Here is a 26,710-nt window from a genome sequence, read left to right on the forward strand (position 1 = left end):
ATGATCAGTAAACAATTTGCCTCTGCCCAGGTGTCCCTTCAAATAAGCAAGAATTCTGTCAACTGCCTCCCAATGCTGGACTCGTGGAGCATGCATGTATTGACTTACTACACTTACTACATAGGAGATGTCTGGTCTTGTCATACACAAGTATAGCACCTGACTCACAAGTCTCTGATATCTCCCAATGTCCTTTATTGGTTCACCTTCTGATGCATTGATTTTATGGTTTTGATCAATAGGGGTGTTGATTGCCTTTGTTCAAAGCTTCCCTGTCTCTTGAAGAAGATCCAAGACATACTTCATTTGTGAGATAAAAATTCCATGTTTTGATCTTGCAACTTGAATGCCTAAGAAGTATCTCAGTTCTCCAAGATCCTTAATTTCAAATTCTTTATGTAGGTTCTTTTTCAGACCATCAATCTCACTCAGATCATTCCCGGTGACAACAATATCATCCACATAAACAATTAGGACTGACACCAAAGATCCCCTTCGCTTCACAAACAAGGTGTGATCGGATTGAGTTTGAGTGTAGCTAAAAGCAATCAAGGTGGTGAGTTTCCGCTCACCTCGGAAACCTCTTCGAGGGAGGCTTGACCTCCTGAAACAGAAGATGTCGAGAAAAGAGAGAAGGGAGGGAAGGAATAAACTGGACTCAGGAAGAAGAAAATTAAGGAAGAATCATTCATTACTTTCATTATATGATGATGGCCTTATATAGCTGGCCTACAGGTGTAATATCAGAGGGAATATCCTCTGATTTCTGGATAACTAACTCTAGCAGATAACATGGGTGGATTATCTTCAGGTGGCAGAGTAACCAACTCTGAGTGTAACTAATTCTGGGGCTCTGCCGCCTGTCTCCTCTGTCTTCTTGTGAATGGCTGATAGGTGATGGCCTGCTCCACTCCCCTAGTGGGTTCTGGAGGGGGTGTTTGGGTCTCAACAGTTCCTCCCCCCTTAGCACTGACCTTGCCCTCAAGGTCTAGGTTGGGAAACCTCTCATTCAGCCTTAGATAAGGTTCCCATTTGGCCTCTTCTGGAGGCATTCCGGCCCATTCAACCTTGGCTTCTAGCACAACCTGCCCTCCTCGTCGAACCCATCGGAAATCCACAATCTTGACAGGCTCCGTGTAAATGTCCTCTTCATCTGTAAATTGGGGTAAGTTGGGTGAGATAGGGGTATGATTCCCCACAGCTTTTCTGAGAAGTGAGATGTGAAACACCGGGTGTAGCTTCGAGGTAGTAGGGAGGTCCAATCTATAAGCAACAAGGCCCACTCTCTCCAGCACCTTATAGGGCCCATAATATCTGGGAGCTAGCTTGTGCCAAGCCCGTCTCATCACTGAGACCTGGTAGTAAGGTTGGAGTTTAAAGTAGACAAAATCACCTACCTGAAACTCTAGTGGGCGGTGGTGAGAGTCATAGTAGGCCTTCATCTTTTGCTGGGCTTTAGTCAAGTTGGCCTTGAGCAGTCTAAGGATCTCATCTCTTGCCAGTAGGCGAGTCTCTACTTTTGCCATCTTAGCCGACCCAAATTCATAAGGTAATATGGGAGGAGGTTCTCTGCCATATAGAGCCTTGAAGGGTGTCATTCCTACTGCTGACTGATAAGTTGTGTTGTACCAGTATTCTGCCCATGGAAGCCAATGAGCCCACTGTTTGGGCTTCTCCCCTATGAAGCACCTTAGGTAGGCTTCTAAGCACCAATTAAGAACTTCAGTCTGTCCATCCGTCTGGGGGTGGTAACTTGTGGATGGGTGCAGTTGGGTTCCTTGCAATCGGAAGTATTCCTTCCAGAATGAACTTAGGAAGGCAGGGTCACGGTCCAAGACAATGGATCTTGGTGTCCCATGCAATTTTGCGACGTCCTGTATGAAGATGTCAGCCATTGTTGCTACGGTGTAAGGGTGAGGCAGGGCAGAAAAATGGCTATACTTGGTGAGACGGTCAACTACTACCATGATAACTTCCTTCTCTAAAGAACGGGGAAGTCTGGTGATGAAGTCCATGGAGAGGTCTTCCCATACTTGCTCTGGAATCTTGAGGGGCTGTAGGAGGCCCGTGGGAGACTGTGAGGAGTATTTCTGCTGTTGACAGGTCTGGCATTCAGATACATAGTGTAACACGTCCTTGCGCATACCTACCCAATGGTAGTGGCTGCTGAGCCTCTTTAGAGTCCTTAGCACTCCTGAATGTCCTCCCAAAGAGGAATCATGAAACAACTTCAATAGTTCAGTTTTGTGGCTGGAATTTGGAGCAATCACGAACCGGCTCTTAAAGAAGAGGTCTGGTCCCACAATTTGGTACCCTGCAACCTGGGAAGGGTTCTGCCTCAATTTTTCCCTAATGTCTTGCAGCTGCGGATCAGTCCTTGCTTCTTGCCTTATGGCTTCAAACAAGGGAAAACTGGGCTGGGAGTAGGTTAGTTGGGCCAGCCCCTCTACCCGCGATAAGGCATCAGCTACCCTGTTGGCGGGCCCAGGTTTATACTCTATTCGGTAGTCGAAGCCCATCAGTTTACTAAGCCACTTTTGTTGCTCCGGGGTGTGCACTCTTTGTTCCGCTATATACTTCAGACTTCGTTGGTCTAACTTTATGATAAATTGGCATCCCAATAGATATGTACGCCATTTTTGGACTGCCATTACCACTGCCATCATCTCCTTGACATAAGTGGATTGGTTCTGGTGGGCGGCTGATAAAGCCTTGCTGAAGTAAGCAATGGGCTGTCCCTTCTGCATCAGGACGGCCTCCACCCCTGCACCTGAGGCATCACACTCAATCTCAAAGGGCTGGGTGAACTCTGGAAGAGTAAGAACTGGAGGGCTCGAAACTGCTGTCTTCAAGTCTTCAAAGGCTCGTTGGGCCTCATCAGCCCAGCTGAAAGAATACTTCTTCAACAGGTGCGTTAGAGGGGCGACCATGAGCCCATACCCCTTAATGAAATGCCTATAATACCCGGTAAGCCCAAGGAAACCCCTGAGAACCTTTACAGTAGTGGGCTTGGGCCATTTTTGGATGGCATCTATCTTTTCTGGGTTTGCCATGACCTGCCCTGCTGCAACCACATGGCCTAAGTATTGTATCTGTTTTTGTCCAAAAGAACACTTGGTCATTTTGGCATGTAACTGATGTTCCCTTAGAGTGGGTTGGTGAGCCCAAGAAAGGCCTGAAAATATTCCCTTGCTGTAAACCAGAATGTCATCGAAGAATACTAAAACAAATTGCCTTAAGAAAGGCCTGAAAATGTCATTCATAAGGGCCTGGAAGGTGGAGGGGGCGTTTGTGAGCCCAAACGGCATAACCAAAAACTCATAATGGCCATCATGGGTTCGGAAGGTGGTCTTGTGGATGTCGGCCTGGTGAACCCGGATCTAATGATACCCGGATCGCAGGTCCAGTTTGGAGAACACCTGTGCTTCTCCTAACTCGTCCAACAGTTCATCAATGAGGGGTATCGGGAACTTGTCCTTCACTGTAATCTGATTCAGGGCCCGGTAATCTACACAAAACCGCCAACTACCATCCTTCTTTTTTACTAGGAGTACAGGGGATGAAAATGGGTTGGTGCTGGTTTGTATATGCCCTTTGTTCATTAGCTCTCTTACCGCCTTCTCAATTTCTAGCTTCTGGAAATAGGGGTATCTATATGGCCTCACATTGGCCGGTTTAGAATTTGGTAAGAGGGGTATCCGGTGGTCATGGGCCCGGGGTGGAGGTAATTGGTTTGGTTCCTTGAACACATCACCAAACTGATCGAGTATCAATCGTAGTGCCTCGTGTTGGGCTTTCGTGGGTTGGTCACAGCCTTGATTGTTTAAAGTTGGAATTGTGGGCTGCATGCCTAAGTGCATAAATAAGGGCTGTCCAGTATCCTTGGAGGCCCGTAACAAGGAAGCTACAATATCACCTTGGGGACTCGGAGGCCGCACCCCTTGTAGATGGAAAGTCTGACCATCCTGATAAAAGTCCATTATCATTTTGGCTCAATCACACAGTGCCGGCCCTAGGCCACGTAACCAATGAATTCCCAGAATAATATCAGCCCCTGAGAAATCCAATGGGTGGAGATCTACCACGAAATAGTGGGGCCTTGTATAAGGATCTTTTCCTTCTTGCACATACCATCACATGACATCTAACTTCCATTAGCCACATAGATTGAAAAGAGTGGAGTGGGTTGTATAGACATACCTAGTTGCCTTGCTAATCGGTAAGTGATGAAATTCAGGATAAAGCCACTGTCAATCAAGATCATCACAGATCGTTCCACCAACCTTCCTTCTACTCGCATGGACTGAAGAGGGTTGAGGCCCATGAGGGCGTGTAAGGAGATCTCGGCTCCAACAGGTTTTGGTTCAATTGAGATCAGTTCACAGTCTTCTACGTTTTCTTCCGGTTCTTTCTTTGTCTGAAGGAGAAACACTCGCTGGACTTTGCACTTATGGCCCGGTCCAAACTTGTCATCACAATTGTAATAGAGGCCCTTCTCGCGTCGGGCCTGCATCTCAGCCCACGAGAGGCGCTTTAAGGGCACAGTGGGCTTGGGCAAAATGGGCTTCTGAGAATCCCCAACTTGTTTCATGGGTTGTTGTTCGGCCCGCTGGGGAGCCCTCACATTCGGGTAGGATGGCTTGCTAGTCCTGCACATGCTATCAATCTTCTCTTCTTGCAAGCGAGCCATACCCACCGCCGCCATGACTATTGCTAGTCGAAGAGCTCTCACTTCCAGGTGGATGTCTTCTCTGAGACCTCCCACGAAACACCCTACCAAGGCCTTCTCTAGCCATCCATGTACCTTGGTCGCCATTCTTTCGAACTCGAGCTGGTAGTCTGCTACTGCCCCGGTCTGTTTTAGTCGAGTGAGGAGTTCGTCGTAATACACGAACACCGTCGGCCCAAAACAGATGCACAGGGCTTCCGTGAACTCCGCCCAAGTTACCTGATGATGGGTTTGTCGACACCACTGGAGCCAGAGAATAGCGTCTCCTTCTAGGTGAATGGAAGCGATGGCGACGCGCTGGTGTACAAGGGTTTCATGATACTCGAAGAATCTCTCTGCTTTTAAAATCCAAGGAACGGGATCTCCACCGGAATAGTTGGGAAAATTGATTTTAGTAACCTTTCCGGCGGGGTAACCTCCAGTTCCCTGGCTACCAGAAACAGAGGCGTTGGCCCCTGTTGGATGACTGGTCTCGCCGGATTGTTGTTAGGAGGCGAGGTTAGAGATGACCACCTTGAGATCCCTGAGTTCGTTTAGTACCTGGTGGAACCCAATCTCAAGTTGGTCGACTCTATCTTCCATGGTAGAGGATCTTGTCTGCGGCATAGTTGGTCTGCAACCTTGCTCTGATACCAACTTGGTGAGTTTCCGCTCACCTCGGAAACCTCTTTGAGGTAGGCTTGACCTCCTGAAACAGAAGATGGAGAGAAAAGAGAGAAGGGAGGGAAGGAATAAACTGGACTCAGGGAGGAGAAAATTAAGGGAAAATCATTCATTACTTTCATTATATGATGATGGCCTTATATAACTGGCCTACAGGTGTAATATCAGAGGGAATGTCCTCTGATTTCTAGATAACTAACTCTGGCAGATAACATGGGTGGAATATCTTCAGGTGGCAGAGTAACCAACTCTGAGTGTAACTAATTATGGGGCTCTGCCGCCTGTCTCCTTTGTATTCTTGTGAATGGCTGATAGGTGGTGGCCTGCTCCACTCCCCTAGTGGGTTCTGGAGAGGGTGTTTGGGTCTCAACACAAGGCCTGTGTGAATCTGTCAAACCATGCTCTGGGAGATTGTTTCAAGCCATAAAGTGACTTTTTAAGCCTGCATACCTTTCCCTTTTCAGTATCATTGTAAAAACTAGCAGGAAGATCCATATACACACACTTCTTCTTGCAGATCTCCATTTAGGAAAACATTCTTCACATCAAGTTGAAACACGGGCTAAGAGTATGAGGCAGCAAGAGAAAGAAGTATCCGAACAGAGGTCATCTTTGCAACTGGCGCAAAAGTCTCTAAGTAATCAATGCCATAAGTCTGTGTGTACCCTTTTGCAACAAGTCTTGCCTTGTACCTTTCTATACTTCCATCTGCCTTATATTTTACTGTGTAAACCCATCTGCATCCAACTGTCTCCTTGCCTTCTGGTAGATCCACAATGTCCCATGTCTGATTCTTAATCAAAGCTGCCATCTCTTCCTGCATAGTTGTCTTCCACTCAGGTTTGGAGAGAGCCTTACTAACACCCTTGGGTATAGACACTGAATCAAGACAGGAGAGAAAAGCACGGTAGGAAGGAGAAAGTCCACTGTAGGATAAGTATTGTGAAATACAATGAGCAATACACTTTCTCTTCCCTTTTTTGAGAGCAATAGGGAGATCAAGGTTATCTGTAACAGAGTTAGTAGGATCAATGGGAACTGAAGCAGTAGTGGGATCAAGAGGAATACCTGAATCCATGGCAGCCGAATCTGGAGTCTCCAAGGAATCGATAGGAAGTGATGTGAGTTCTGCTGTAGTGGAATCAACCTCCTTGTGAAGTCTCTGTCGTAAGTAATGCTGAGAAGCAGAACGCAAAGGAGGTGGCAAGGTAGATGCCACAGGGTGGTGGTCAAGCATAGGAGTAGACACAGGGACTGGAACTGGGAGAGGAATAGATTGTTGACTCACTTCCCCAAAATGCTCCCCCTGAGAAGGATTCTTTGAGAAGAAGTACGTGGATTCAAAAAAGGTGACATCCATGGTAACATACCGGCTCCCAGAAAGACACACTTCTTTGCCTTGGGATCAAGTTTCGAGCGGTGAGGACCAAGGATATGTGCAAAGCAGACACACCCAAACACCCTGAGAGGAATATGAAACATCTCCCCCTGGGGAAAAAGAAGACTGAATGGGGTGTTGAATCCAAGTATACGAGAGGGCACCCTGTTAATCAGATATACTGCTGTGAGAATTGCATCACCCCAAAACCGAACTGGAATTGTAGATGTGATCATCATGCTTCTTGCAGTCTCAACAATGTGTTTGTTCTTCCTTTCTGCAACACCATTCTGCTGTGGACTGTAGGGGCAACAACTCTTGATGGACAACACCATATTTTAACAGATATGAGGCAAGGTGTCTTTCAAAATACTCCCTGGCATTGTTAGATCTGAACACCTTTGTTCTTGTTCCAAACTGTGTTAGTACCATCTGATGAAATTGCCTCACCAAGGATGGTACCTCATCGCAGGATCTCATAAGGTAAATCCAAGAGTATCGTGAGAAATCATCCACAAATAAGAGAAAATAGTGATAGCCTCCCATAGAAGGAACATGGTAAGGGCCCCACACATCCGAATGAATAACATCAAAAGAAGAAGAACATCTTTTATTACTAGGTTTAAATGAATGTCTACAATGCTTTCCAAGTTGAAAACCTTCACACTCTAGACTTGACAAACTAACAGATTCAAAAAGTTTTGGAAACAAAAAACTCAAAGAAGAAAACGATAAATGACCCAAACGATTATGCCAAAGCATAATTTGACTCACGGACCCTGACTCACTATCCCTGCTGACATGATGACTCTGATGAGAAGGAAGTACATCCAAGAGGTAGATTCCATTCACTTCACGACCACTCCTAATCGTCCTCTTTGAATCCAAATCCTGCAAAATACAACGACCAGGAGAAAAATTTACTGAGCAGTTCAGGTCTTAGTCAAACTACTAACATATAACAAATTAGTGCTCAATCTGGGAACATGAAGGACAAAGGGTAGAGAAATAGAATCACTAATCTTGACAGATCCCTTCCCAGCAATAGGAACATGGGATCCATCAGCTGTGGAGACCCTATCTCTGCCAGAACAGAGCTAGTAAGTTGAAAAAATAGTAGAGCTCTAGGTCATGTGCTCTAAGGCTCCAGAATCTATAATCCAAGGAGGCCCTTCCTTACCTGAAGTGGAAACATAATTTGCAGTGACGTGTTAACTACCTGTGTGAGCAAAGGAAGTAGAGTGGACTCCACCAGTGCCACCTGTACCTTGTTGTCCGCTTGCGGCTGAACTGGAATTGGCTGTATCCCGCTGGTTCAGAAGTAGCCCATACCTCTCAAGTTCGGCCCTTACTGCAGCAGCTGCAACAAACTCCAGAGCAGCTGTAGTAGGAGGGGCCGGAATGTCACCAGTAACTGCCATGTGCGCATTTCCCTTCATATTTTTCAATTTAGTCGGCACAAGATGTGGGTGAAGCTTCCAGCAAGTATCTCTTGTATGTTTAGGCTTCTTACAGTAGTCACAAATCATATCTCTTTTATCTTCCTTCTTGATGTCACTGTCACTTTGTTTAGGTTTCACAACACTTACCATGGCAGACTGATCAGAAATATCTCTTGTATGTTTAGGCTTCTTACAGTAGTCACAAATCAGATCTCTTTTATCTTCCTTCTTGATGTCACTGCCACTTTGTTTAGGTTTCACAGCACTTACCATGGCAGACTGATCAGAAATAAGGTTTTTCATCATCACATCTCTCCTGCACTCTTCCCCTGACACAAAGGCATATGCTTGGGAGAGAGTAACACTGTCCCTGGAAAGAAGGTGTTGTCATGCAATATCATACTCAGGATTAAGGCCAGCAAGGAATTCAAACACCCTATACTTCTCTAGATGTTTCTGATAGGTAGTTGCACCCTTAGTGGTTTCCCAAGCAAATATCTCTAAATGGTCAATCTCCTACCATAGGGTTTTAAGGACTGAAAAATAGGCTGCAACAGATCTATCACCTTGCCTTGTAGCAATAATCTGATTTCTCAATTGATAAGCCCTAGCAACATTCTCCCTCTGTGAATAGGTTTCTGCAACTCCATCCCATATTTCCTTAGTTGTATTTGCCCATAAAAAAATTTTACTTATATGTGGCAACATGGAATTACACAACCAAGTCATCACCATATAATTCTCCTATACCCACCGGGAGTTGCTAGTTTCGGGTTTCACCTCTTCACCAGTGATATACCCTAATTTCCCAAGAGCACCAATGGCCATCTTTGCAGATTGTGACCATTCTAAGTAATTTGCACCATCCAACCTAATTGTAGTAATGGTTTCAGCCCCGAAAGAGTCTTGTAGAGAACACTGATGTGGGCCCCATTGCAGTGGTCCCCACTGTGTTCGTAGGACAGCATGTGTAGTTATTTGTTTCAGTTATAGTAGTGTCAGTTTGAGTCAGTTTGTTAATTCAGTTGTTATTTATTTCAGCTTTATTTACTTTATTTATTAAGTACTAAGGGCAGATGTGTCCTTTCCATTTTGTACTAAACATAACCTATAAATAATAAGAAAGTGGCGGCGGCAGATCGGTTAGAATCTGTTCCTCCTTTCAACCACTTGTGTTCTCCTGTTCCTCTTCTATTCTCTCTTCTTTCTCTCACTTTTCTTCTATTTTGTAAACCTAAAACCTATTAGGATTCAAGACTGATTACAGTCTTGATCTTCTACTTGGTATCAGAGCCTATCTAGGGCTTCTCATGTGTGTCTAGTCCAGCCGACACATGAGAACTAGCTAGGGCTGGAAGCTTTGAAGAAGTATTCGGTGGCTGAATCTTGGAGATTACTAGAAGAGGTTCGCAGCAGTTGAAGACTTTCCGTGGCTTGTAGAGAGTTGGTAATCAGGAAGAAGCAGCGAAGGTTAGGGTTCAGGTAACCCTAGAAGACAGTAAACCGAAAGTACATAAGTAAGTTTTTTTTATTGAGTTTCAGAGACTGCAATCAGTCGAGATAGGTTAAACCTGTCTAGGAGGGGCCGAACTGTGTTCCAGTTTGTTTCTAGGGTTTGACTTGCCGAACTGTGTTTAAGTTCGTTTCTAGGGTTTGACTGTTGGGCCGAACCCCCCCTCTCAGAGGTGATTAGTTTTTAGGGTTTCATATTGCCCTACGATAAGTCCCACTTGTGCGGACTGTTTGAAGAGTGCAATTGCGCACTTATTTCAGACCTACAGTTGAAACCCTAATTTTGCTCTCGCAGTAGTGGGCCCCACAGTAGTGATTTCAGAAAATAGCATCTCAGATTGACAGGCTGCTTGGTACTGTGCATGCCGATTGATTTCATATCAGATTTGAGTTGATTTCTTGCATATACTGTGATAGGCGATTGTTTTCAGATCAGATTTCGGATCAGATCAGATTTCAGATCAGTTTTGTGTTAGTTTCATATCAGATTTCAGACCTGCTTGTTTTACTCTGTTTCCTGGTACAGCAGTAGTGGCTCTAACAGTTTGTAGCCACTGATTCTTGATCAAAGATGGAGTTTAAGGGTCAGGGAGAAAGTAGTTTTGGAAACAACAGTTTTGGTGGTGTATCTGAAACCGGGTTTCAGATTACAATTATGAGATTTGATGGGTCAAATTACTTGGAGTGGGCTCAATCAGCCATGATGGCTATTGGAGGAAGGGGAAAACTGGGTTACCTCTTGGGAGATGTGAAAGAACCTTCCAAGGAGGACCCAACATACACCAAGTGGGTTCAAGAGAACTATTTGGTTATGGCATGGTTGTGTAATTCTATGCAGCCACATATTAGTTGAAATTTCTTGTGGGCAAAGACAGCCAAAGAGATATGGGATGTTGTGAAAGAAACCTATTCCCAACCCCTTAATGTTGCCAGAGCCTATGAACTGAAGTGTGAGGCGAACAGCCTTAAACAATGAGAGAAGCCAATTTCTGTCTACTTCTCTACCTTGAAATCCTTGTGGCATGAGATTGACCATCTAGAGACCCTTGAGTGGGAGAGTCCCAAAGATGCACAGACTCACAGAAAGCAAGTCGAGACGAATAGGGTATTTGAGTTTCTGGCTGGTTTGAATTCAGATTATGACATTGTGCGACAACAGATATTGACAAGAGATAGTGTGACCCTTTCTCAAGCATACTCTCTGGTGCATAGTGAAGAGACTAGGGGGAAAGTCATGATGCAGCCTCAGCCCTCTTTCCTGGCCTTGACAGCTATTAAACCTAAGCCAGGGGGTGACTCAGAAAGGGACCGGAAGAAGGAAGATAAACGGGATCTGGTATGTGAACATTGCAAGAAACCTAAGCACACAAAAGATACTTGTTGGAAGCTACATCCTCACTTGGTCCCAGCAAAACTAAGAAATAAGAAGGGTAATGCTCATGTGGCCGTGAACACTGATTCAGCATCCTCATCAGGCACATCCCTAGAGACTTTAGCTGCTGTTCGGGCTGCCCTCGTACAGTTGGAAAAGGAAGTTGGGAGTTCAGCTCAACCATCTCAGTCACCATCAGCTCCTGCCACATCTGCATTTGCACATTCAGGTACTTGAGCCTCAGCTTACCATGCTTCAGCTCCAAGTAATACTGACCATTGCTGGGTAATAGATTCAAGTGCATCTGACCATATGACTAGCTTGCCATCTTTGTTCACTTCTTATCACTTGTCCTCTGGCCGAGATAGAGTGTCCATTGCTGATGGCTCTCTTGTTCCCATTTCAGGCAAGGGGGACATCAAGCTGTTGGATACTATCTCTTTATCTTCTGTCTTGCATGTTCCTAAACTTGATACTAACCTGCTTTCAGTTAGTAGTATTACCAAACACATGAACTGTTCAGTAACCTTTTTCCCTGACCGATGTGTTTTTCAAGATTTGGAGATGAGGAAGGTGATTGGGACTGGCCGTGAGACGAATGGGATCTATCTGCTTGGAGAGAGTTCTCGTTGGGAGGAGTTAGTGGATAAGAAGTCTTTTGTTTCCCAGTCTGTGAATTCGGTTATGCTTTGGCATAACCGATTAGGTCATTTGTCTTTTAAGTCTTTGAAAAGTCTGTTTCCTGCTTTATTTGAGTCTGTTGAGTTATCAAAGTTGAGGTGTGAGAGTTGTGAGTTTGCCAAACATTGTAGAACCTCTTATTCTTTAAGTAATAAAAGGAGTAATTCCTCTTTTGATATTGTGCTTACTGATGTTTGGGGGCCATATCATATCTCTTCGATGGGTGGGTACAGATATTTTCTACTGTTTGTTGATGACCATACCCAGTTTTCTTGGGTCTATCTTATGTGCTCTCGGGATGAGGTTCCTGCTCTGACCCAAAACTTCCATCATATGGTTTTCACTCAGTTTGGGACCAAAATCAAAGTCCTTAGATCTGATAATGCAAAGGAATACTTTGCTCAGTCATTGACCTCCTACCTTCTTAGCCATGGAGTTATTCACCAGAGCACTTGCCCTTATACACCACAGCAGAACGGCGTTACTCAAAGGAAGAATAGGCATATCTTGGAGGTGGCTAAAAGCATTATGTTTACCTCCAATGTACCTATTCGCTTCTGGGGTGATGCTATCCTCACGGCAGTTTATCTCATTAATCGAGTTCCTTCCCGGGTTCTTGATATGAGAACCCCCTTTTCCCTTCTATACCTAGACGAGGAGTTGTTCATTGTTCCCCTTAAAACCTTTGGTTGTACCTGTTTTGTTCAGCTTCTCGGGCCTCATCATTCCAAGTTTGAACCTAAGGCCTCCAAATGCATTTTCCTTGGTTATGCACAAACTCAAAAGGGTTATTGCTGCTATGATCCGGTTTCAGGGAAACGGTTTGTCTCCATGGATGTCACCTTCTTTGAGGAGACACCCTATTATCCTAGGGTTTTTCATCAGGGGGAGAGCAGTGAGAGTGGAAGTGGGGCCGTTTTGAGTTTCTTTCCTCAGGGGGAGAGCAGTGAGAGTGGAAGTGGGGCTGGTAGAGGTGGGGCTGTTTTGAGTGGGGCTGTTCCTTTACCTATTCCACTGGATGATGAAGGTTGTAGTGGTGAGGGTGGTCAAAGGGAGCCGGAGTTGAGAGTCTATCACAGGCGATGCAGGCAGGTTGATCCCAGTCATCGGCAATCCCGACCAGCTCCAGTTCCTTCTGCGGCTCCAGATCCAGAGCCTACTGAGATACCCCTCACTGTTGCCACTTCCTCTCTTGTGGATGACCTTGATCTCCCTATTGCCATTCGCAAAGGGAAACGACATTGCACCACTTCTACAGCTCACAGCATCTCACAGTTCTTATCCTATGATCGTCTGTCTCCATCTTACCGGTCCTATCTTACTTCCATTGCCGATGTCCCTATTCCAAGAACAGTGCAAGAAGCCTTATCAGTTCTAGAATGGAAAGATGCAATGCAAGTTGAAATGGATGCCCTGTTGAAGAATAATACTTGGGCACTAGTTGACCCACCAAAAGGAAAGAAACCGGTGGGATGCAGATGGGTGTTCACTATGAAGCATAATGCTGATGGCTCTATTGAAAGGTACAAAGCCCGGCTGGTTGCAAAGGGGTTCACTCAGACTTATGGTATAGACTACTTGGAGACCTTTGCCCCAGTAGCCAAGATGACCACCATCCGAGTTCTGTTATCCCTTGCAGCAAATCATTCTTGGCCCTTGTTTCAGATGGATGTTAAAAATGTCTTTCTGAATGGAGATTTACAGGAAGAGGTTTACATGCAGTTGCCTCCTGGATTCTATGATACTGAGACTGGTAAGAAGGTTTGCCGACTAAACAAGGCATTGTATGGTTTGAAGCAGTCACCTAGAGCCTGGTTTGATAGGTTCAAATTAGCCCTTGGTAAGTTTGGTTATGTACAGGCTCAGTCAGATCATACACTATTCATCAAGAGGGTGGAGTCCTCTCTGACACTACTTGCAGTATATGTTGATGATATTGTGGTGACAGGAAATGACAATCATGAGATTGAGTCCCTCAAACAGCTCCTTCATCAAGAGTTTGAGGTGAAAGATCTTGGTGCACTACGGTACTTTTTGGGTATTGAGGTTGCTAGATCAAAGCAGGGGATTTTTATCTCTCAGAGAAAATATGTTCTAGATCTGTTGGCGGAAACTGGAAAGTTGGGGGTTAAGCCAGCTGATACACCCATCGAACAAAATCACAAGATTAGTGAAGAGGGCGGGGAGCCTCTTGAAAACAAAGTTATGTTCCAACGGTTGGTTGGAAAGCTCCTATATCTCTGCCTCACTCGGCCGGATATCAGCTATGTAGTTAGTGTTGTTAGCCAGTACATGCACTCCCCTAGAACTTCTCATCTTCTTGCGGCAAAGAGAATATTAGCATACTTGAAGAGATGCCCGGGTAGAGGTATACTGCTCAAGAACAATAATCACATGAGGGTGGAAGTCTATACAGATTCCGATTGGGTTGGGAGTGTTGATGACAGAAGGTCTACCTCTGGATATTGTGCCCTTGTGGGAGGTAACCTTGTCTCTTGGAGGAGTAAGAAGTAGAGTGTTGTTTCCCGCTCCAGTGCTGAAGCGGAATATAGGTCAATGGCTAATGGAGTGGCTGAAATCTTATGGCTGAGGTCACTACTTGAGTTGGGTATTGACTATGAAAAGCCCTTAATGTTGTATTGTGATAATCAGGCAGCTATTAATATAGCCCACAACCCAGTGCAGCATGACAGAACTAAACACATCGAAGTTGATCGACATTTTGTGCGAGAAAGGGTCACATCACAAGAAGTGTCTTCCGTACATCACATCTAATATACAGCTCGTGGATATCCTCACCAAGGCTGTACCAAGGAAGAAGTTAGAGACAGACCTATCCAAATTGGGAATGATAGATATCTACTCCCAATTTGATGGGGAGTGTAGAGAACACTGATGTGGGCCCCACTGCAGTGGTCCCCACTGTGTTCGTAGGACAGCATGTGTAGTTATTTGTTTCAGTTATAGTAGTGTCAGTTTGAGTCAGTTTGTTAATTCAGTTGTTATTTATTTTAGCTTTATTTACTTTATTTATTATGTAAGTATTAAGGGCAGATGTGTCCTTTCCATTGTGTACTAAACATAACCTATAAATAATAAGAAAGTGGCGGCGGCAGATCGGTTAGAATTTGTTCCTCCTTTCAACCACTTGTGTTCTTCTGTTCCTCTTCTATTCTCTCTTCTTTCTCTCACTTTTCTTCTATTTTGTAAACCTAAAACCTATTAGGATTCAAGACTGATTACAGTCTTGATCTTCTACTAGTCTCCAGCACCTCCTCCCACTGGTCTCATTTCACTCCCGGGCTTATTTTCAACTCCGTGGCCCTCCATGCTTCTCAAAAAATGTAAAGAGAATAACTGAAATTTGCAATAAGATCAAACAAAACACCGTTTGGAACCAACAACACCTTTCTGGTGTCCTAGACTTTCTTTCTACAAAAGATTCTTTTTCAGTGGAACGGGAGAAGAGAGAGAAGAGGCAGCCGCCCTCTCTAAAAGCCTCCAAATCAGGTAGGACTTGAATCGCCCTTTACAAAAAACTCCAAGGAACCCTAAAAAATTAGGGCACCACTTCCTAGGTCAAAATTGAAGAGTCCAACAGAAACAAGACTCTTCCCCTTTCTCCAGATTTTCTTGATTTTGATGAGAAACCCTAGACCAGCTACAGGGCACACAGATCCACCAAAAAAATCCAAAAACTGGGCTTACCTGAGAGCTTCGATCAGCCTCTTAAATCACCATGCAGTCGACCGATCTAGGGCTGCATGAGAGAACAACTTCAAGGAACCTTCGGCCTACTCTGATACCAAGTAGAGATCATAATTGCAAATTTAGTCGAGTTTCTTGTGAAGGAAAGGGGGGGGGGGGGGGAAGATGAAGATTTCAGCAGTAGAGAAGAAAGGAGAAGAATAAGAGAGTAGGAAGTCAACCAGGATTGTTAAATCAACCCTAGCCGCCCCCCTCTCATTATATTTATACTTAAAAAGATGAGATATTACAAGGATGCCCTTAGTAGGGCAGCTACTAAAAGCTGAACAGTCTCAACTTAAAAAAACAAAAACTAATGGGCCTAAAGCCCAACAACTTCCTAACTAAATAAAAACAAACCGGACCAACTCAACAACAAACATGTACAATTTGGTATTTTTAGAGTTCTATTCATTGCCCTTATAGATGCATCAGAAAATTAAAGAAATAATATCTGTTTGATGAAAATGTAGTCTAATAAGTTATACCCTCTACACCAAAATTCTAAAAATGTAATTTTGACATCAATTTGGAAATTGAAACAAAATAAATGAACTATTCAAATAATTCTCAGGACTTCATGGAATGATGGAAATACTAGAAATTTTGAATAGGCCTTGGTTGAAATTTTGAAACAATGAAATTCTCGACACTGCTCAAAATCTAAACAAAATCTTGACATTCTCAAAATTTCATCCAACACTTGAGCGTTTTTCATACACAGAAATATTTGTGTATTTGTAGTTTATTTTCTTCAACTTTCTCATCCTTTTTTTATTATTTTTTGTTGTTCTTTTTCTTTGGTCCCTTTGCCACATCATTTTTCTATCCCCTATCAAATACATTAACTGAAACTTCACATGGACTCTGCTATTTATGGATTTGCAGACTTTGCTAGAGAAGTTGAAGGCATTGTACTTAAACTTGGAAGGACTTCCCCCAGATCGAATAGTTCCAACTGTTGGCCTCAACATAGGTCGTATTGAAGCATCAAATACAAAACTTGTCTTCTGGGACTTGGGAGGTCAAGTATGTGAAATTATTCCTTATCCAACCATCACATATTTGTCACATCCCAGCATTATTTCTAGGTTGTGTTGTTTCTTGTATCATAGTGGTAATATCTATTATGGTAGTCCAACAAGACTCTGTTCAAATTTTTAGCAACTCTCCACCATTATTCCTGTTTGAAAATATTAGTGTTGCATTTAACTTAATGAATGTGGTTTGACCGCTTGAGAGATGAAATTAGAATTAAGAGCAAATTTTTTAATTTGTCATGTGATCCTGTTTTCTTTGATCAATGTCATGTGATCCTGTTGAATGACAATAATGATGGAACTGATGAAATTATGAATCCTTTGTGGTCATTATTATGTTTTTACTCCACTTTTCTTTTCTTGTTCATATATTAATATCTGTGCAAGCATGCTTTTCCTCATGTTTGCACACTTATATTTCTCACAATTAATAAAAAAGGTTGATCACTGACTTATAACTGACCAAATGAATAATGTATGACATATAGGTTTTCTTATGAGTTTAAGAAATAATCACTTTTCCCAATATAATATGGAACTTTTCCATTTCTTGGGTAATGAAACAGAACCTATATGTAAGAATCCTGCTATATTACTAAATATTTCAGCCGAATTATACTTGTTGAATTATGTATTGATGACTTGATGTGTAATGGAACATCAACAAAACAACAACATTTCAAATTTTCTACACCCAAAACATGTAGCCTATTCTTTTTCGTTGTCAATTCTTTGAGCCCATTTTCCTCTTATTTTTATGGTTATTGCTTGACTCTGACTATTTTCTTTTATGGCAAATTTCTTAAAGTACCCCGAAGTTTTAGGAAATTGATTAACTCCACCCCTACTGTTTACATATTGACTAAAGTAACCCTAAGTTTTCTGACAATTGACTAAATACTCCCCTGCCATTAGTGTCTGTTAATTTGGTCGATTTTGCACTCCACTATTCTTTTTTCAAACTATAATTCAACAAACTCCAAAAGAAATTTCAGCTTGGCATCAGTGAGGTTTATCATTTCCCTTTTATTTGAACTCAACTGTGTTAATTTTCCCTGATTGGCTTCCCAAATAAAAAAAAAAAAAAACAAACTTTACTCGGAGCAGCAGTGTATCTTCATTTGGAAAAGTTGGGCATGCATTTCTGAGCTTAGAACCTTATAAAAAGAGCTTGCCAAGAACTTGCCTGAAGCCTTAACTGTCTAGCTTCTATGGTCCAAATGATGTGGAGAGAGATAAACCTCTCTAAGGGAAGAGAGGAGTCTCAAAATGTCTTGGGCTCCGGTCACATGTAGGGGTTTATGTCAATGAAGATTCCAAGAAAGGAAGGGGGCGGGGGGGGGGCAGAATGAGGAATAAGAATAGAAGCAGTGGCATATCAAAAAGTCTAAAAAGACAGGGGAAGGACATGGATAGGGGCCTGTTGGGCCACCAAAGATCAATCAATAACCTAATACGGTGTCTATTGCCTATCTACAGTGTATAATAAAAAGAGGGTGTATGGTTGAAATACCTTTCAAAGGGACTGGGAGCGCACTCTGTTAGTGTGGAGGCTATAAACCCAACCGTTAGCAAACTGTCCCTACCTGCTTTTCATGACTCTAGCCCATGGCTGCCTTCAAAGAGGATACCGCCTGAACCATGTCACTCTGCCCTCTCCCAGTCTCCCCTCTCACTGATTTTGCCTGGCTGGGGGCACAGTTGAAAATAAGGTTAGTAGTTTCAGGTCAAGGATAATATCTTAATGTTATGCCAGTTCAAGCCCGATAGTGAGGTCATCTGAGGCAATATGGCAACTAAGGCAGTCTCCCCAGATGCATCTCACCACATGAATGCCTCCAAAACCAGCATAAAACTAAAAAGAAATTGAAGAGATGATCATCAGGGGTATGTGGCAGTAGGTTTGGTGCTTGCATTTCTGTTAACGACAAGTTTATTCAAATGTTTCATTTTGAAAGTTTAAAGAAGAATGATAGGTAAAATAGTCTTTTCCATTAACAGACACTAACGGCAAGGAGGATTTAGTCAATTGTCAGAAAACTTAAGGGTACTTTAAGAGTTTAAGACAATACGTAAACAGTAGGGGTAGAGTTAGCCAATTTCCTAAAACATAGGGGTACTTTAAGAAATTTGACATTTCTCTTAACATCTTAAATTTATGCATAATAATTATTGTGGCCTAATTTCAATTTTTACATTCTCTTAGCTTAAAAATCATATTAGCATTTGATATCTAGTTTTTCATACTAACTCAAAAAATAGTATAATCAGTAACATGTTACACCCCAAAATCATAATGGTCTCATTTGTCTATTTATATTGTGTTTCACCAGTTTACAGTGCACTCTGATGCCAATTCTCAGTTTCAAATCTTGAGCTCATTTTTCGTTTGAGTTTTTTGGGTTTTGTTTTTGAAAAAGGTAAAGTATTATATTGAACAAGAAAAGGATAGATAAATTGAAACATAATAGGATAAGAAGATAAATAACAATATAACATATTAGTTGTTACACCAATTCAAGTCATATAGGTTTTGTTGGTCTACATCCCTTGTGTTTCACTAGTTTATAGTGATATGGCCGCTTAAAGAATGCATTGATGTTTTCTTTTACTGTTTTGTATAACATGTAACTTTCAATACATTGTTTCCAAAATTCTAGCCATGTTACCTATTTTTTGGTGAAGGATATTCCCACCAATATGGGATTTTTCAATTTTCTTCACCCAAATTCTAGCCATGTTACCTATCTTTTGTGCCCAAGGATCCACAGGTCAAGCAGGAATTGGAGGAGTAATCCGTGGGTGTGGGGGGAGCATCTTTTGGGCTTTCAGTGGACCGATTGGGAGAGCAGATGCTACCAAGGCAGAGATCTTACCTGCCCTCACAGGTCTCCGTTACGTCAAACTCTTTATCCATCGAAGGTGATTCAGCTAATACGATAAACTGGTTAAGGCAGAAGACTGGAGGACCTTGGAGGCTTGCTCATCTGCTAACTGAAGCTAGAGATATTCTGAATTCTCTGAATGTGAAGTTGGTTTGGATTCCAAGGGAACTAAATACAGTAGCTGACAGCTTAGCCAAATCTGGAGCCCATAGAAATATTATGTTTTCTGATGTTTCTCTGCCTGTGTAATTCTGTTTCTGCCACCCAAGGCCTTGTACTTTGTTAATTTTTCTCAGTTAACTCTTAATAAAATCTCAGTTAACCTTTCTCAGAAGTGTTATCAAATTATTTTTCCTTAATGTGTCAACCAGTCAACCTTAACTGATGGCAATAGCTGTTTGTGCGCCCCCAAAAAAAAGTTTAGGTCCTTATCCAGTCCACCCTTCCCAAGACCTTGGATATCTGGGATCATCATTGGATAATGGCCCTCGAGCTGTAAAGGTGGGTGACTTTGGTTTACCTATATTGGGGATGTTTGGCATCTTTAATTACCTCTCATCTTTACTATAATCATTAAAGTACTGTTACCAACAAATAAAATCATCGGGTAGTGGCCCTTGACCTTAACTAAGTTCTACCGCATGATTGGAGAGTTATCCTGTTTCAGGTTGCATAGTTCAAAATACAATTCTACCGCATGAGCTATAAAATGATGCTGACTGAACTAAGTCGTCCTCATCATCTTATATCTTATCCAACTATATGGGATTAGCTACATGAATCCTGTTTCTCCATTCCATCATGTTTAATGCCATATCCATTGTTAATTTATGAACACGTTTAAATAATTTCTTACAACTTTGACCCAAGTCCTTTTTGGTCTGCCCATACCCCTAGCCATTCCATTCTGTTTAATGCTCATTGAACTAATAAGCCATAAAAATGGTGATTAACATACAAGTAACTAAGCTTGATCTTTTTTTATGTCATTTGATTTGATCTTTAGCTGAAACAAAGGAGAAAGCTATCTGTGAAAAGGTAAGATGAAACTCAGATCTTCATGACAAAACTAGGTTATCTATCATGGGCTTAAATGTGCCCATTTGTTTTATGGCATGGGTCTTTTGTTCAATATTGTGTCTAATTTGGGAGTGCATTGGCAACTCTTTTGTGTCAACAACAGTTCTTTCACTGTGCAATTAGTTTTCTGCAAGATTAAGCTGTTTTCTAATAAGCATCTAAGAATTTCAGAGCACCTTAACCTTCACTGGAATTGGTTGACACCTGATTTAATTAACTATTGCTGTGTGGGATTTTTTATGTTATGTTGTGGTGTACGCATTTTATAGGCTGGCCTTCGAACAATTTGGGAGAAATATTATGAAGAGGCACATGCTGTAATTTATGTTATTGATGCTGCTTGCCCTACACGTTTTGAAGATTCAAAATCTGCATTAGGTTAGTGACTTTCATGTACCTAATTTCATGGGAGATTCCCTATAAAGTGAAGCATTTCTTTTTTTCTTGAAGAAACCCTATGGTTGCACTAATTCCTCTTTTCTCTCTTTTTTTTGGCAATTCACTAATGCCTCTAATTTTACCAGAAAAGCTACTAAGGCATGAAGATTTACAAGGGGCACCTCTTTTGATACTAGCAAATAAGCAGGTGAGATCTCCTTATTGCATAGCAAAGGAATGCAACAAAATTCACATTTTACTAGCAAGCAGATACTACCGGAGATTGATATCATAACTTTAGGCATTTTACAGAATAGAATGCATGGTGTTTATTTATTTATTAATTTTTTGGTCTATAGCAAATCATCAACCTTGATTGCATGACAAAATGATTTGCCTAAAAATATATTGATAGTTTCCTCTTTATATCTTTTATACCTGTTCTTGTTGTTACTGTTTACCATCTTTCAAAAAAAAAAAATGCTGTTATTGTTGTTGGAGCTTCGCTGAATTATCTTTTGATGGCAGGATCTTGCTGGTGCTGTGTCAGCAGCAGAACTTGCAAGGTATTTGGATCTCAAGGAGTTGGATGAAAGACCTTACATGTTTGAAGCTGTTTCTGCACATGATGGGTGAGTTAAAAGCATATATAACACCTTGGCTTACCATAGTGCTCCCTAGAGCAGAGTCCCAAGACGCTACTTTTAGTTTTGAAAGTGAACTTCTCTTTTCAATAAATAAATTTGAAGAGTTCGAAGTGGTTTCAACTTGGTTTTCCTTGTACCTGCAATAAAACCATTTTCTACTTTGCTTAAAAATGAAAATATTCTCTTGGTTGCAGGAGGGGGATAAAGGAAGGCGTAGACTGGCTAATTGAAGTCATGGAGAGAAGTAAGAGAACAGAAATGTTAGGAGTTCGTGCAGATGTTACTGGGCCGGTTTCTGCTTAGGATTGGGTAAAAACCAAAGCCTCATAGATCTATTCAAGCGTGATTGCTCTGTTTCTGCTTAGGATTGGGTAAACCAAAGCTTCGTAGATCTATACAAGCGTGATTGCTCTGTTTCTGCTTAGGATTGGATAAACCAAAGCCTCATAGATCTATACAAGCGTGATTGCTCTGTTTCTGCTTGGTAATTGGGACTGGTTAAATCAAATAGGTTTAGCCTCCTCCAATCCACTAAAATTGAAACTTTTCTGCCGCCCAGAAATTCTGGATATATTGTGACCATAGAATTTTCATTTATGTTATGTATATCAAAATACAGATTTAATTTTCAAAATAGCTATTTAAATGTCTCCATTCAGTTAAACCATAAATTGGCATCAAAGTCTGGGTGTACTTTGGAAGCGTTATTTTTTGGATTTTGAGATGGGGGAAAGTTGGTCAATGGGATTTTGATTCCCGTTGACCAATAAACCTATGTTCTTTTATGAGATTATGTGGGGATCAGGGAAAATTTATTTTAAGTGATACGCATTTCTTAGGTGGGTAAGTAACTTTCCTATCTAGGAGAAAAGTTGTCAACACTTGAATGGAACAAAAATGTCCCTTTTAATAATGGACTTTCATGGCTAAAATGGCCATTGCCTTATTTACATGTGAAATAAAGGAATATGGGTAAATGCATTTACCCAGGTAAGAAACTTACCTAAAAGCAACTTGATCAAATTTGCAGCTTGGGAAAGAAATGTAACAATTTGATTGGATAAACACGGTTGCGGGCTTTTTAAGGTATGCGTGCAACAGTTGTATGCTAATTGATATTGATCAACCCAAAAAGTTTCAGGTAAATACAGCAATGATATAAAACAGAAGCCAGCCTACATAGCGACTCTCCCCTGTAGCAGATGAAAATGCTTAAACAGAGGGTATTTGTACAAAAAACAACGGAAAAGATTTGGCACCTTTTCCAATACAGCGCATGTTGTGTACTTCATAAGACAGGACTCAGAAGTATTTTGGTCCTTGAGGCTTGAGTTTCCTCCATACAGAGATTTTATCCAAGTGGAGCTTTCTTGTAGTAACTTCCTCCTTTAAGTTCCCTTGCTAAGCAAATAAGTAATGCATATTATATTACACAGATTTCATTGTATTGTATAGCATGTGCTGAAATATGAGAATCGACCTTGTGATGATCAGAAAAGGCAATATGAGGTGTTGTGATTTATGAAGCAGATTGAGAAGTAAATGTTTCTGTTATAGTTATTATATGAAGTGGCCTAAGAAATAAATATATCTATTGGTAGGGGTGTAAATGGATTGGAATGGAATCAAATCAGGATATATCCGAATCTGATTTGACATTGTTCATGGCAGATCCGATATGATCTGAATATCCGGTCGGATTTGATAGGTAAGGATTTGAATTTGAATCCAATTGGGAAATTGGATTTTTGGATATGATCCGATTCGATTTGTTTTTTTAATTAATAAATTATTAAAAGAAAAATAAAATAATCAATTTAAGTAAAGAAAAACAAAAAATACAAGTATTTTTAAATTATTTTCATCATATAATAGTATATTTATAAATGAACAATATATATATATATATATATATATACGTATTATATATATTTATATAAATAAATATATAACATATATCGGATCGGATCTTCTCGAATCGGATAGGGGGTTATCCAAATTCGACCAGATAAGATTGAATCAGATCAAGATCCGATCCATTTGCACCCCTATCCATTGGAAGATAGAATTAGAACCAAAGGTCTACATTAATTTCATTGTCATCTCACTCAAGGTATTCTTTTTTGGCAAGACATAAAAGATTCTTTCATTCATCTATTGGTTCAACAAGTAAATAAATGTGTCTATCATATGATATAAGCTAAATTATGAGCTAGTATATTTAGGCCTCTATTGATATGCTAGATATTAACAACATAACAGGAGTCCCAAAGCTCCCATAGTTGGTCCATACATATTTGCCAATACCTAGTTTATCCAATGTACGGTCCTTGATTGTTCTGATTAGAGCTTCTGCATCTGAAAATATGAACACCTTTGAGACCCCACCGCCAGCGCCCACGCCGTCTTGAGCTCTCTGTCCATCGCCAGCGCCCACGCCGTCTTCTCCGCTACCGTCTTCGATAGCGCGTGCCACAGCTGATCACACAGTCAATTGGATACAGGATGAGCCCGATTTTATTTCGGGTTGGGTTGTCCCTAACCCAACCTGAAAATGTTGGGTCGGGTTGATGTTCGGGTTAGGGTTAGGTTTGAAATTCATGAGCCCGATTTTATTTCGGGTTGGGTTAGGGTTGACCCTTTAAGCAACCCGACTCCATAATATATGTCATATATAAATATATGTTATATGTAATATATAACATACATTGATTTGTTTAGATGCATGATATTTGTATAGACCCCACCATATATATCATGTATTTCTTTTAAGATAATCACTTCACTTGATCCTAATCAGAAATACTAAAACCTTAATAACATTAATTTATGTTTTTTGAAAATTTTATTCTTCATCTCCTCTATGTTGTTTGTCACCCAAGAAAGATCTATTGTAATTCATAACACTTGTTTTTTCTGAATTTTGTACCAAAAGAAAAAAAAAAAGTCAACAAACAAATAGTAATGAAACATAAGATTAATATATGTGCTGAAAAGTTGAGTTAAGATCTAAAGTCAAGAAATTCTATGAGATTTTAAGGGATGAGAAGAAGGTTGGGTTGGGCCCAACCCGAATTTGACTTTGGGTTGGGTTAGGGTTGAAAGAATTTAGCTAGGTTTAAGGTTAGGGTTGGGCTAGGGTTGGCCTCAACCCAACCTAACCTGGCCCGACTTGCAGCCCGGTTACCCAAAAAACCTAAATTGGCTTAGCTTTTTTGGGCCTTAGCCTGACCCATATTAAATTGCAGCCCAAGTTAGGCTTGTACAGTGCCATGGTTGAATACATGGTAGGCTAGACAGAGTGACTGTTTGCACTTAAGACCTTATCTTTTGCCATACTTGTAATTGAGAGGTGCAAGGCTGGCCATTGATATCACCTTTTGGGGCCAACTTTTAACTTACTGTGCTGTCTCATATTCAGATGTGCCATCTTCCATTAGTGTTTTGTTTGTTTACACAGCATTTTTCACATGACAAAACATGTTTTCTTTATTCATAAGGCTGCGTTTGAAATAATGCAAATAGAGTGTAAGTCATGGTTCATGGTAAATTTGCACTTTAGTTTACTTTTACTTGTGTTTGGCAACATTACATTTATGCAATGACAAAAGGCAGGCCAATGCATATTTACATTGATAATAAGACATAAAAATACATCAATAAAAAAGAAGTAATTCTGCATTCAAGTGGTCTTTTGATAAAAAAAGGCATATGTTTTATTGGAATTCATGTTTGCATCCATTACAGCTAAAAGTCTATTTGGTAAGAAGGTAAATTTGTTAGTGCAAAACTAACCCAACTTTGTAATTTATATGAACCGTTTTACACTCTACATATTTGTATTCACACTCATTTGCATCGTTTCCAAACGCAGCCTAAACAAACTATATATTCATTAAAGAACAACCAATGAAGAGTACAAAGAAAACGGAACAAAAACTACAAAAAAAAATAAATAAAGAAAGAAAGCCTAATAATTTAAAGGCTTTCTAATGTTTATAACATATATATATATATATAGAAGGCAGGTTAAATGGACCTCAAATTGAAAGGAATATTTGATGGTTTAGAGAAAACCTTGGCCTATTACGTTTATAAGGATTGCTTGACTGCTGCATGCCTGCATTTCGTGCTTAGTTTTTGATAAGTAGGGGTCGCACTTGTATCCAGTGGGAATGGATTCATTCAATTTCAACTCTTGATAATTTGAACCACTTATGAGTTCAATATGGATGCAAAGGTCCTATTTGAATTTGTGCCAAGTTATAGGGATGTTAATGGACCAGATATTGGTACAATCCAATCCAGACCAATATGAGTTCATTATAGATAGATCAGGTCCAATCCAATCCAATGAATATTTTGAATCATTTTGGTCTGGTTCAATTCAATGTTTAGACCGTCCAAACTGTTTAAATTGGTTTTGATTTAGATTGGGTCCAACTCAAACCTGGCCTATTGACACCCGTACTCTTATCTTATGTCAATGGATCGGATATTGGTTCAATCTGACATAGTCCAATATAAATCCATTACAAATGAACTAGGTCCAATCCAATCTAATAAATATGACTGTTAAATCTGGATTAGTCCAATTTAATGTCTTATTGGCTCATCCAATCTGTTCACATTGATTTTGATTTGGACGGGGCTCAACCCAAATCGAGTCCATTGACACCCCTACTCAGTTGCTAACTTGGAATATTCAATTCTATCTAATGGTATGAAAAATCTTGCAAACATGATATATTTTTCTTTATTGTTAATAGATAAAAGCTAGTTGTTCTATCACTCCTCAACAATGGTGTTATCACCAAATTTTTGCTCGGCTCTCCATTCGAACCTCCAACCCATTCACACCCGATTAAACCATTCCAATCTCTCTAAAACACCAAAATACCCCAAAAAACCCAAATCTCAACATCGAATCCTCAAAATCTACCGTTAACTAATACCAATTTGATGGACTCAATTAAACTACCTTTACACCATGACCATCAAATCAAATACAACCATCTAATTTATAACCTTGGAGTATCCATCTAAATTAAATCTTACACCCAAACTCCAAACTTTCATTAATCATTAGTTAAAGATTTCATTTCAACAATATAACTGTTACCATTAAAGCTTAAAAGCCACTCCCTCCCATCTCA

The 26,710-nt window shown here is 40.9% G+C and overlaps 1 protein-coding gene across 1 annotated transcript in view; it reads left to right on the forward strand.

Moving 5' to 3' along the window:
- Positions 1-22,213, forward strand: part of GB1 (GTP-binding protein 1) — a 26,570-nt gene extending 4,357 nt beyond the window's left edge. Inside the window, exons 3-7 of the mRNA XM_088889337.1 lie at positions 16,413-16,553; positions 20,799-20,907; positions 21,054-21,115; positions 21,436-21,539; positions 21,749-22,213. Coding sequence (XP_088745463.1) covers positions 16,413-16,553; positions 20,799-20,907; positions 21,054-21,115; positions 21,436-21,539; positions 21,749-21,857 — 525 coding nt within the window. The 3' untranslated portion in view covers positions 21,858-22,213. The remainder of the gene's footprint in view (positions 1-16,412; positions 16,554-20,798; positions 20,908-21,053; positions 21,116-21,435; positions 21,540-21,748) is intronic.
- The last annotated feature ends 4,497 nt before the right edge of the window (positions 22,214-26,710 follow it).

This window comes from Nelumbo nucifera, chromosome 6 (genome assembly GCF_055504915.1).
Source record: "Nelumbo nucifera cultivar China Antique chromosome 6, China Antique-T2T, whole genome shotgun sequence".
Lineage (NCBI taxonomy): Eukaryota > Viridiplantae > Streptophyta > Magnoliopsida > Proteales > Nelumbonaceae > Nelumbo > Nelumbo nucifera.